We start from the raw sequence: 13,008 nt of genomic DNA, 5'->3' as shown, positions 1-13,008 counted from the left end.
GCAAACAAAATTGAGATTTGCATGAGGCGGCGGCGAAGCGTACGCTCGCCTCGCTTGCCACGCGATTAAAAATGCAGGCCGCGGCGGGTGGGAGAGCGCGGGCGGGGCGGAGCCGCACGCGGCGGCCCCATTGGTGGAGGCCCGGGGCGGGCATGCCCCCGGGGGAGCTGAGCGGGGAGCGTCCGCAGTCGCCGCGCCCGGCGAACGAGCCTCCTCACAACGCACGTAGCCTCCGCGCCGTACGGTACTGCGAGACGTTAATCCGACGCGCGCAGCCGCGAGTCCATGTGAGCGACCGACAGTTCTCTTGTTGTGTACGGTGAACGAAGTTCGGCAAGCTGTACGCGCCGCAGGAAGACGACATGTTGACGATGGAGACGGATCTCAAAGGCGGTAGCCTGCACGCCACGGTGCCGCCGCACCACGCGCTCCAGCATGGCTACGGCTCGCTGGGCGCGCTTGGTGGCATGATGGCGCTGCCTCAGCAGCAGCCGCTATCACAACACCAGCCGCTGCAGCATCAGCATCACCAACCGTTGCCGCAGCATCATGCGCAGCCTCAGCAGCAACACCATCAGCCGCCAAACAATAATAACAACAACAACACCAGCAAGAACTCTAATTCGGAGCGAGTGAAGCGTCCGATGAACGCATTTATGGTGTGGTCGCGAGGGCAGCGCAGGAAGATGGCCTCAGATAACCCGAAGATGCACAACTCGGAAATCTCTAAACGTCTTGGTGCACAGTGGAAAGACCTCTCAGAATCTGAAAAGCGACCGTTCATCGACGAAGCGAAGAGACTTCGCGCCGTTCATATGAAGGAACATCCAGACTACAAATACAGACCCAGGAGGAAAACAAAGACTCTCGCTAAAAAACAGGAGAAGTACCCTCTTGGTGGTGGTGCATTATTGGGAGCGTCGGATGCGCAACGCACAGCAGCGCCGTCCTCTCAACAACCACGGGACGTATACCAGATGACACCAAACGGTTACATGCCCAACGGTTACATGATGCCCGACCCCAGCGCATACCAGCAGCAAGCATATGGTTACCCGCGCTACGATATGTCGCAGATGCAACAAGCTGGATACGGTGGTGGTTACTATGGCGGTGGAGGACAAGGCTCGCCGTACCTACCGCAGCCGCCTTCACCTTCCGCTTATGGAATCGGTCCTGGTTCTCCAGGCGGTTACGGCCTGCCGCCTTCGTGCGCTTCTCATTCGCCCAGCGGCTCCTCCGCGAAGTCGGAACCCGTGTCACCGGGACCACCAGGCATGAAACGCGAGTATGTGCCCCACGAGCCACCAGCGCAGCTAAAGCGCGAATATGTGCCGCACGCGCAAGCGCACGAACAGCTGGCGATGAAGCGCGAGTACGGACAGCAGGACCTGAGCCACATCATCAATATGTACCATGTGCCTGATGAGCAGCGGTACGCGGCGGCCAACGAGCGCGCCATGCCACTCATCTGAGAATCGCCTTTCGCGTGCGACATCGACATCCCGCCGCTATGAGCGGGTCGCGTCGCCGCGCACGGCGCCGGCGGCCTGCGCCCGCTGCCAGCCCATAGTGACTTTGTTGCGAATCGGTTGTCGCACTAGGACAGTGATCGTTATCCTCGGCCATACATACTTCTAGGTATGTCCATTTATTTGTTTTGTAAAGTCCGGGCCCGTGCCCATGCCGCTGTTAGTGTTGCGAACTGTTGACTTAGCGAGTTCTCGGCGCTTTGCCGACGGCCGAAAGTTCAATTAAATGTTGTTGATGACTTTTCTGTATTATATTACATTTATTGTATTTTTTCATGGTTTAAGTTAAATATTCTAAGTTGTGTCGTGCGGATGTATGCAAGTTGCGTTGTGAGGTTTATGTGGAAGGTGATGGAGTGTCTGCGGTAATTTGAATACCAAAAAAATTTGAACAATTTGTAAATATAGTGTTAAAGGCTAGAGTTGAAGACGGTTGGAGTTAGCGATAAAGCGTAGGTAGATAGCGATAAGTCGTGCCACGACGGCACTCGCGTACACGTCGTGCGTTGTACAAAATATTTGTTATATGGAAACGAAAAGTTATAATAAAGCCTCGAAAGACTAAATATTGTAATACGAAAATGTACAGTGAGTGTTATATAGTCAGTGGACACAAAAGTATATTGAAGAAAAAAATGAAGTTATCAATAAACGACGCGTTAAAAATTGTATATGCTGTTTTGTTCCAAATCCCACTAGTGTATCCCCGAGGTTCATGAACCACTACAGTTCAACAGTTGCGTGAATTTGAGTAATTTGTCAGAGCAGTGTCCTTATCTGCATGGCTGTGCAATGAATCATCGGATTATACTATCTACGACATCTGCATTTTTCAAATTGTTGAAAACGACTAATGTCTAAACTATTGCACAGACTTATCAGCAATGTTTATTATAAACCAGTTGTTTATATTTTTATTTTGAATCAACTAACGAGGGTATGAAGCCAAAATTAAATTCTAAACGAAAAGTTTCTTACAAAAGACATCAACGAGAGAAAGATAATTATTTTGAATCTACGTTAGTGAAATGTATCTCAATTTCAATGAATTACGCTATCGACGTTAAATTTCATGGAATATATACCTTATATATTTATAGTTCTAAGAGCGTAGAAGTACCTCAGAGTCGAGTTCTATTAATTTATTATGAAACAAAATCATTGCTAACTTTACATAAGAGAAATTATGAAAAATTTATTGTGGGAAAACATTACATTGAAAAGTAACATCTAAGATCGAAATTAAACCTTAGTCTTTGTCATTATTCTAGTTTTACCTATTCGATTGATAATTTAAAAAAAAAAACATTTAACGAACTTTGCTCAACACATTGTTTTTTAATGGTATCTTGAAAATCATAGATGGAGTTTAAAAATAAATATTATATATATACATTATTTCGAATCTACTTTGATAATCATGAAGTTTAATCACTGAGAAATTTTGAACTCCAAACATAACTTTGAAAAAGATGACAATTACTCCTATTTATCTTGAAAGCCGTTAATAAATACCTTAACTAGGAAACGTAATTAATTTTCAAATTTATTATTTTGTAACTTTTAAATACTCCATAATTTCAGTACTCATTTAATTTTTCCTATATATTTTTGTTAATAAAACTATAACCTATTAAAGAAGTAGGCATCTAGACATATTTTGTAATTCATGTAAATTTTACAAATAAAAGTCATTTAAAAAATTCGTTCCAATTCAATCTCTTCACTTTATTTTTCATATTGGAATTTCTTAAGTTTGAATTTTTATATTACTATATTCCCAATTTCTTTTATGATATTAAGTGACTGAACGAACAGGTCATGTGCGCTTGGTGTTAAACGACACGCCTATCCATAGCAGTAGAAGCGCCAATCAGAGCTTTAAATGGCAAATATCTAGGACACTGCCACTGCGCCAGGCACCCTGTAAAATGTCTCATGTGCCTGTAATTTCACCAGCACCCTTACCCTTCAAAAACCACCCAATTTCTTTTTATTAATTAAGACACAAAGGACTATGATATATTAAAATTTTAAGTACTGAACTGGAAATCGATGAGAATGTTCCCACTCAAACGAGTACCTGACTGGATGCGTTCCCTCTTTATATGGCTACGCTCCTGAGTTGAGCACGATGCTTACGGTCTTTAGGTTTCCCACATTACTCAAAAGAAAAAAAGAGCAAATCACGAAGGAGTTTCCACATACACAACAATAAAGAACTCACAAGTTAACGCCAAAGGGCTCGGCGTCTCTATCAATTACTGTCACATAAGGGGTGTGAATTTAATCAAATCCCTCCGATAGAGTCCGTTCAATTTTTCCTCTCTGGGGAACACACGCACGCACGCCCCAGTGTTTAAGTTGCATTAATTTAAACACTATTTTCACTTATGCGTGTTGGGGTGGTGAGTTGGAAAGTGAGATTAGGTTTGATTGAGTTACCAAGGAGAGGAGATATTTCCAACCAGGCGTCAAAGGAGGTAACCGCAGAAATTTCAGCGCAAAACTGAACACAAATAGCATACAGATAAGGCAAAATTTACAATATACCGGTAAAAGGTTTCAATGCCGCTAAAAAGGTAACGAAAAAAACACATTGCAAATTATATTTTATCTGCATGCATTTTGTGTTCAATTTTAGACGCGTTCAGATGACTAACTACGATTACCTCTCCAATCCCTGTGTTCCACGCTCTGCTCCAGTATAGGTACAAGTAGTAAAATGAAGAATTAGATTTTTAAACAAAACCACGAAACATTGTAGTTCGTATTAGCTTGCGTTTAATTAGTGAAGTATTTATTATAACAGTTTAACAAAGGTATACGGAGCGATTAATGTAGCAACGATAGACTATTATATGTATTATATTAATACCGATGACAGTACGGGGGCAGGGGACTTAGAACTAAAAGCTTGCTTAGAATTTACTATCAAATGCAAATCTAAAAAGTGTTAGTACAAAAAAACTTAAAAGTTAGTTTAGATAAATTTATTATGTTTTGTAGGAACTCATGGAACAAAAGTTGTTGTTCTTTTTTTATAATATTAAGTAACGGGACGAACAAGTCGTGCGCCTCATGGTAAGCTATATGTCTGTCCATAACAGTTGCAGTGTCACTCAGAGCTTTAAATCGCAAAGATCTGAGGGGTACTGCCAATGCGCCCGTCACCATGAGACATATGTTGACAAGTCCCATGTGCCTGTAAATTTCACCAGCACTCTTACCCTCCAATTAGGAACACAGTAATGTTGTTATTACTGCTTGGCGACAAAAATAGGTTAGGTGGCATTACTACCAGTACTACACTGTTTACGATATTGTTATAACACTACGAAAATAGTACTATGATAGGAATCTATATCAGAAAAATATTCATACACTGTTAACAACTTCTTTTTTAAATCGGTATCGGGAAAATAGAAAACCGACTTTTAATGTACGTGGTTACGAAGTGAAGTTATGTCGTATACCATAATAATAATAATGCAACAATGTACCATACGACCACATCAATTGCCTGGTCTCAAACTAAGGAATTCCCTATACTATTAGTACCAGAGCAACTTCACGAGCGAATACCAGAGCGAATTCACTCTGGGGCACTTCCCAGAACACACAGACAGAAACAATTTAGTAAAATTAATTTCCCAATCAGGTCATACCGGGAATTGAACCCGGGACCTCCTCGTCCAGCACCCACCGTATAAACCGTTGGGCCAACAATATCGTCTTTTATGATTAAAATTTTATAATTAAATTTAAAAATACTTTTTTCCAAACTCTGCGAGTGAAGCGAGGGAAGCTTTCTTTGCATAGTCAAATCGCACATTCGACGAACAGAATTACTCAGTCATTCCTCAACAGCATGAAATTTGAATTAGCATAAAAATACAATTCTCTACAGGTCTAGACGAACCCCGAATTTTTAATATTGATCTGTAATTGTGGTCAAAGTTCACGTTATGTCTATGCGAAAAATATTCAATTGTATAATTTTGCACGCGCAGATGAACAGAAATGCAAAGAAGAAAAATAACAAAAAAGAATATTCAGATACAAATGTGCAAAACTGTGAAAAAAGGCTGCTGTGTTTCTGTGGGGAACCAACGTTCCGTCGAGAATAAATACAGTGAACTGCATTTTTGCTCTTGAAAGCTCAGTGGATCTTTTTGGTTGGACTTAGAAATAACAGAACAATTTAAAGTCAAAGAATTTTTTATTCATAGGTAAGCAAATTACATTTGAAATCGTCATGTTGATTAAACTCTCGTTCGTAAGGCAGATTCCCTTGAGAAGAATGAGCAAGAAACTCTAGGGGTTGCTAATTGTAAATAAACATTTGTACACATTTATCGTAGATTGAGACTACCTGCAAGAGCTAAAAGGGTCACAAGCACGAATTTTCGTCGTCCAAAACTTAGCGGTAAAGTAGATTAAAATCTTTTTTTTTATAATATCAAGTGACGGGACGAACAAGTCGTACGCCTGATGGTAAGCTACACGCCTGTCCATAACAGTTGCAATGCCACTCAGAGCTTCAAAAATGGCAAAGTTCCGAGGGGCACTGCGCCCGTCACCCTGAGGCATTAGGTGACAAGTCCCATGTGCCTGTAATTTCACCTTCAAAACCGGAAAGCAGTAATGCTAACTAACATTACTGCTTGGTGGCAGAAATAAGTAAGGTGGCAATACTTCCCTGGACGAACTATTTCTTTCACAAGGTACTCTTCTGCTACTAAATTCAAATGAACTAGATTATTGAGGTTATTTTTACTTCAACACAAAGAGGGTAGGTAATTATTTATATGTACCATGACAGTACTTTTAATCGAAATCCATTCTTAGTTATTCTTATTACTAACTTTTCAAATGAGATTCGTTGCTCAGCTACATAACAAAACGAATTTCCGTTTGAAAAATAGGCAACAGCACAGGGTCCCAATTTTGCTAATTTTTTTGAAACCAATGATCCTTGTAATTCCGTTGAGCCTGCTCTGAGATTATATAGAATTCCGATAATACTTGTTATTCTGTTAAAATCTGATTGCAGCGGTAGTTGAGTATCAGTGGAATGGCAGTTCATTCAATCACAGACAATCGAAGTTGCTTGACTAAAAAACTACCATAGAAACATGCATATCTTAAAATTTTTATCTCGTTTAAACAGTAATTTTGATTTCAAATTAAATATATTTTGTCTATGTCGAGTAATTAGTAGATTACGTTATTGACATGCCATCGACGCGTCAGTTAGGAACAGAATACCAAAAAATTGCAATGGCAGTTGAACAGTTGAGCAGAATACCAAACGTACAAAACCCTGCCATTGGCACTCTGTCGACACAAAACTGAGATGATTTACAGTTAACAGAATTAGGATCCCGTTTATTTAACACATTCACACGATACGAATTCTCTTTATTACACCCGAGAACAAAATACGGAGACAACCGGCAACTTTATTGCAAGGAGCAATTCAGGCAACAATCCAGGCAGCGGAAAGCCTATATAGTGTCAACGATTTCCTTTAAAGAATCTGTGTTAATCTAAATCCCGTTTTAAACCAACGTAAAACGTTCAAACCTTTTAAACGTCATCCTGTCTTATCTCTTCGGTAAAGAATCGGACGCTTAACTAACTGATTACGACCCTCAAATGATTCTTTTAGTTTTCATCATTTCTAATATGAATATGTCAACTCAAGAATATACCAAGCGATTGCGAAAGGATCTTCCTCCGTTGTCTTTAGAACGTAGACATTACGAACTCTTGTGTTAAAATCTTTCCTTACCTAAAAATGTTAATATGCAATGCGTGCACCGGATGTGCGATCAGTTCGCGCCCCACCGTCCCGCGTGGTTCGCTGAGCTCGAACTCGCGACCCGCGACCCATGAGGGTGCAATCACTGTTCCCACGCCGCATTGTCTCACGGCGACATGTCATTGCGATGATTACAGAGTATGAGTTGCTTTCTAATCATACGTTAATACTTTACAGAGGTCATGCAGGCTCTATTGCGCGTTTTTTGTAGAAGTTTACCAAACATATGTTCAGTGGCCTACGCCAAATTGAAAACAAGCGTGAATTAGAAACTTTCTTAAACTGTACCTTCACTACATCAAAGTAAAACTTGAGACATTTTACTTTAAGACGCATTAAACTTAATTGACGTTTGTGAAATTGTGCTTATATAATAATAATAGTTTGCTTGACAACCACTCTAATTAGTTGGTCTCAAACTGCGGAGTTTCCTATACTATATGACTTACATACTAACATTTGTCTATATATATTGTTCTCCGTCCCTTTTAGGTAATTCAACAGCTCTGCAACTTTAAATAGGAAAGGATTTTTTATATCACGTTGTGCTCTCACAATACTCATTGAATAGCAGAGTCTACAGAAGCCCTTAAAATTACTAAGCGGAAAACTCGATACTGGCGAAATCTAAAGGGTAGCCTTTATGCAAAAAGAAGAAGAAGGAGTGTACTATATGAGTACCAGAACAACGAAATTTACTACCCAGACTAAAACCAATTTAAATATTATTTGATCCTCGAAGATATAATTGATCTGTTGTAAATGTGTACTTTTTAACGACATTTTTTATGTTTGATATATCCTCTGTGAACTGGCAATCGATACTATCATCATCATCAATTTTGACAACTATTACTAAAAAAAATTTTTATTACACATGTATTTCTGTTACATACTATTATTTTTATTTTTTATATTTTTATTTAATAAACCTGATGCTACATAAATGACACAAACTATTTTTTTCTTCACTTGTAAATTTGTCAAAATTGAAATAATACGGGTTTCCAGTTCACATCCGATATCGCACTTGACAACTAACATATCTCAAAAATTCCGTTATTTTATATTTTATCTCCAAATTGCGTTATATTAATAATTTATCTCCAAAATTTCGCTATATTAGTATGTCATTCGCATACGATTTAATTTCAAAGTGACAGGACACCATTGTCGCTTTGAAATTAAATAAGTAATATTAATGTAACTTAAACATTGACCTATATTGGTAGGTCAATGAACTTAAAGCAATTTTGAGATAATAGGTTAGCTAAGTTAGGTTGGCTATGTTAGTTGTCATGTGCGATATATATTAATTGTTCCGTCTATATTATTTGACTACAGATAAATTATAAATGAACTGCATTCAAGGTAACACTATTATTACGCATACTAAATTATATTTGATGTTCAAAAATAATATTTGATCCTCTTTATTTTTATTACTGGTTTTTTCTTTTAACGATTGATGACATTTATAACCAGTATATCTTTTAATACTGATCTCCCGATAAATCTTAGTTGCGCCCTCTATTCAGTACGTTAGGTGTTAGTATTTGAAAGAGCAGCACGAGCCGAGCGAGTGAAGCGAGAGTGTCGCGGCACCGGCCGGCGAATACCAGAAGCCAATTTGCTTGCGTTTCCAAACACATTTTCAGATCAAATTATATTATAATTAATATAAATATAATTAGTATACAAATATAATCAACACTTACTTAGTTTTAAAAACCATTATCTAAATTTTATTAAATATTAAATTTTATTAAATATTAAAGTCAAGCTCTGTAACAAACGCAAAGACAAGTTCGTAAGGTCTGCTGCCTCGATATTGTTGCTAGTTTGGAAGAGCAGTTGCCCTAGACAGGCATACAGACGCAGGTTCGTGTCCTGTTAGATTCAAAGAATTTTTCTTTGTGTTAGCTTTTGTATTAATAATTATAACAAAGTAATGGCATATTTTCACAAAAACAATTATATCTCATGGTAGTAAAACTTCGTGACATTCAATAGAATCAATTTTACCATTTACAAAAGTTCGGTTCCAAAATTGATTCTCCCTGAAATTAAACCCGGAACCCTCTCATCCAGCGCCTTCAGTGCATATAATATTTTAAACAGGACAGAATTTCGCTCAATAAGGTACTTTTAGTCTTAACACTGAACACATTTAACTGCCAGTTTGTATGTGTCGATAATTTAAAGAAATCTCGCGATAGTGTAGTTAGCTAGATTTTGTATACTTATGTAATTTAACTTTATCATAGATTAGCTGCACACTCTAAAATTAACTCTTCTGAAAAACGTTATTAAGTTTCTTATAATTACAAATTTTTTAACATTTTCTAACACAGTAAAATAATAGTAATAATTCAAAAACGACCATTTTAACATCCTAAGACATAAGATCCTGAAGAATCTCCAAATAAAAAATAGTTAAAACAGCAGACAAGTTGCCCTATTGCGCTGGCAAAGCCTCACATACGCCGACAAATTTGACGGTGATTTTTTCTATCGTGTTTCATTTTCCTTTTCATTTTCTCGAACTTCCAAACCGAAAGTAACCACAGTACCTCTCCAGTGCAATTAGACCCGTGACAGAAAGGAAAATAAAACTGATTACCAAGTACATACTTAAGTAAATTTTAGTGTGTTAATATATTACTCATTTTGTTTTATTTCTTCTGTGTCCAAATTAGTCATTTGTTTTCTATTTTCAAATTGAGGCTATCAGCATAAAAGTAGTGTAACTCACATTAAATTTTTTTAATAATACTACTTTCATGTATTTCAAAAAATCAATATTTTTATACGAAAATGGCATCCAATATCCAAATATTTTAGTATCATTTAAAGTAATATTAAAGAAAAAAAAATGGATGTAGGTTACACTACTTTGCGCTAATAACCTCAATTAGTGATGTATGTAAGTACTTGAAGTACTTACTATTTGATTTCCATGATGTTTAATTGTCAGAGATCACTGTACATTGGTGACAGAACAAACAGTTAAAGTTGTCACGTAATTCGTTCGTCAAACAGTCGTGTATTTGTACTGGAGATTGACACCGGCCCGCCCCTGACGTCGATCCCTTTGTTTTTATGTTGCACGCTGTCAATATTTGGTCTCATTTGTCACCAAACGGTTTACACCATTCGTCGATACTTTGCTTTAGAAGTGGGTGGTGCTGTGTGGGACTCAACGTGTGTGACTAAATCAAACAATCTTGTGGTGGGAGAAGATGAAGTAGATACGGCACATGTGCGTCGATCCCTATTCGAAAACTTGAACTTTGACTTCAAAATTTAAATGTGAATTATGAGTTCTCGTGAGATTGTTGTGATGTACACATGAATTTGAACTTAGCAGCAAAAAGGCAGCATATATTATATTAAACTTGAGTAAATAAATCTGTACGATTAACGTTAAGAAATTTATATTGTAGCTCCAATCATGAAGTTATATCCGTTAACTTATAAACAATATATTCGAAAATTCAATTACAAACACTCGATAGTTTTTTGTGACGGGATGAACAAGTCGTGCGCCTGACGGTAAGCTACACGCCTGTCCATAATAGTTGCAGTGCCACTCAGAGCTTTAAATCGTAAAGATCTGAGGCACTGCCACTGCGCCCGTCACCCTGAGACGTAAATTGACAAGCCTCATGTGCCTGTAATTTCTCCATTACCTTTACCAAACTGGAAAACAGTTTTGAAACTGGAAAACAGTAATGCTGACATTACTGCTTGGCGGCAGAAATAGGTAAGGTGGCAATATTTCCCTGGACGAACACTTTCACAAGGAGCTCTAATAAAGTAATATAAGTAATTTTCTCTACTGCTACTAGAATAGTTTTCAAGCTTTAATGCCATACCAATAAACTAGGTGAAGCAACAACTAAATACGAAACCTACCTGAGGAATCCTTCAAGTTGGGTACTGAATATATATTTATTCATAATTATTATTGTAGCATATTAAAATACAGTGACGTCCCTACAGCATTCACAAGTTATAGACTGCTTTAAAAACGACAGATTAGACAAATGTATTTGAATTTTAATCTCAAGTTAAACGCCAAAAGCGCGAGATTAAGACATTGATATCCAATCCCTTCAGAGTACTACTACTACCCTAATTACAGATACAGTCTTGACAGTATATTGCCAAGATCACATCAAGTTTGACACTTTAGACCGTTCTATTCTGGGTTCTATCCTTAAGAGATAAAAAAAATAAAGGAAAGGAGCTGCCTTATCTATGGAATAAACGTCCCTACCTAGACCGAAAATGTCCACCACAAATGGCGGATTTAGTGTTGTACCATAATAATAGATAAGTCAATATCGACATGCAAATGTATGGCTTGAATGTTGAAACTGTTGTTACTGTGTTTTATGTTTGCAAATTTGTGTAGTTTACTGAGATCAAAGTATGATTAATACTAGGCTATTATCACTAGGCAAGCAATGAGCCATTTTGATCAAAATTAAATATAAAGTTATTCATCAATAAATGTACCGATGGAATTGCATTATCATATAATCAAGTTACATCAAAGTTCTATTTAAATTTGAATGGAGCGAACAAACGAAGATGGTATTTGATCCAATGTTCATGTTCGCCAGTCCTATAATTTCCAACCATTCTTTCTTTCTTTTTTCATTTGTAGGTAAACTTTAAAAATAATAATAATGAAATAATAAAAACCTCGTAGTGAATTGTTTCAATAACAGAATATCGATAATATGTCTGCTTACAAGAACAACACTATCTCAAAATAATTGTTATCAACAATCATCAAAATATACTAACAAACAGGCAATCTAAAGTAAACAAAGCAAAATTTGGCAAGACTTATGAATAAACTACTTAAATGAGTCTAATTACATGAGATATTTCGGCTATTGTATGATTTATAGGCAGAAAAATAACACATAAGAATAAAATAACACGGTGTAGCACATGCCGGTAAGGTTCTATCCTTAGACTATGGAAACTAAAGGACATGTTATGTTGACATATATAAATTAGACGTTATATATATGATGCATTTCGACGTTGAAAATATAAACGTGTTATTGTCTTTGTTTAACTATTGCGTGCCGTCGTAAGCCAAAAGAGACAGCATTACATTTGTCTGTGTCAAACACGGGAATCGAAAACACGTAACGTCATCTTAAATGCCAACTGTGTCCATTTCGCAGTACATGAGGTACATGATACGGCTGTCAAAGGGAAGTACATCAAATGTCAAAACAAATGTTTTTCCAAGTGTTTTATTGAATTATTCGCATATATTGTAATAAAATGGACAAAAATATTGACAATAAGAACAATTCAGTATTAATAAAAATTCGTCGCTGCAGCATTACGGGATGTGACATTAGAAAAAGCGAAAATCGGCCGAATGTAACATTCTACAGGCATGTGTTATTTTTCAGTCTATAAATCACACAAAAACCCTAAAAATCTCATGTAATTAGACTTAGTTAAGTAGTTTGTTCATAAATCTTACCAAATTTTGCTTTGGTTTCTTCAGATTGCCTGTTTGTTTGTATATTTTGATAATTGTTGTTAATGATTATTTTGAGATATTTATTATTATTATATTCTTGGAAGCGTACATGTGTTATCGATGTTCTG

At 37.4% G+C, this 13,008-nt stretch overlaps 1 protein-coding gene across 1 annotated transcript; it reads left to right on the top strand.

The window, feature by feature from the left end:
• Positions 1-231: 231 nt before the first annotated feature.
• Positions 232-2,187, top strand: LOC113232592 (transcription factor Sox-14). The gene has a single exon (XM_026467362.1). It carries the CDS (start codon positions 363-365, stop codon positions 1,473-1,475), a length of 1,113 nt encoding a protein of 370 aa, XP_026323147.1. The 5' UTR covers positions 232-362; the 3' UTR covers positions 1,476-2,187.
• The last annotated feature ends 10,821 nt before the right edge of the window (positions 2,188-13,008 follow it).

This window comes from Hyposmocoma kahamanoa, unplaced genomic scaffold (genome assembly GCF_003589595.1).
Source record: "Hyposmocoma kahamanoa isolate Upper Pololo Valley unplaced genomic scaffold, ASM358959v1 102, whole genome shotgun sequence".
Classification (NCBI taxonomy): domain Eukaryota; kingdom Metazoa; phylum Arthropoda; class Insecta; order Lepidoptera; family Cosmopterigidae; genus Hyposmocoma; species Hyposmocoma kahamanoa.
This window is presented reverse-complemented; position numbering and strand designations above follow the sequence as displayed.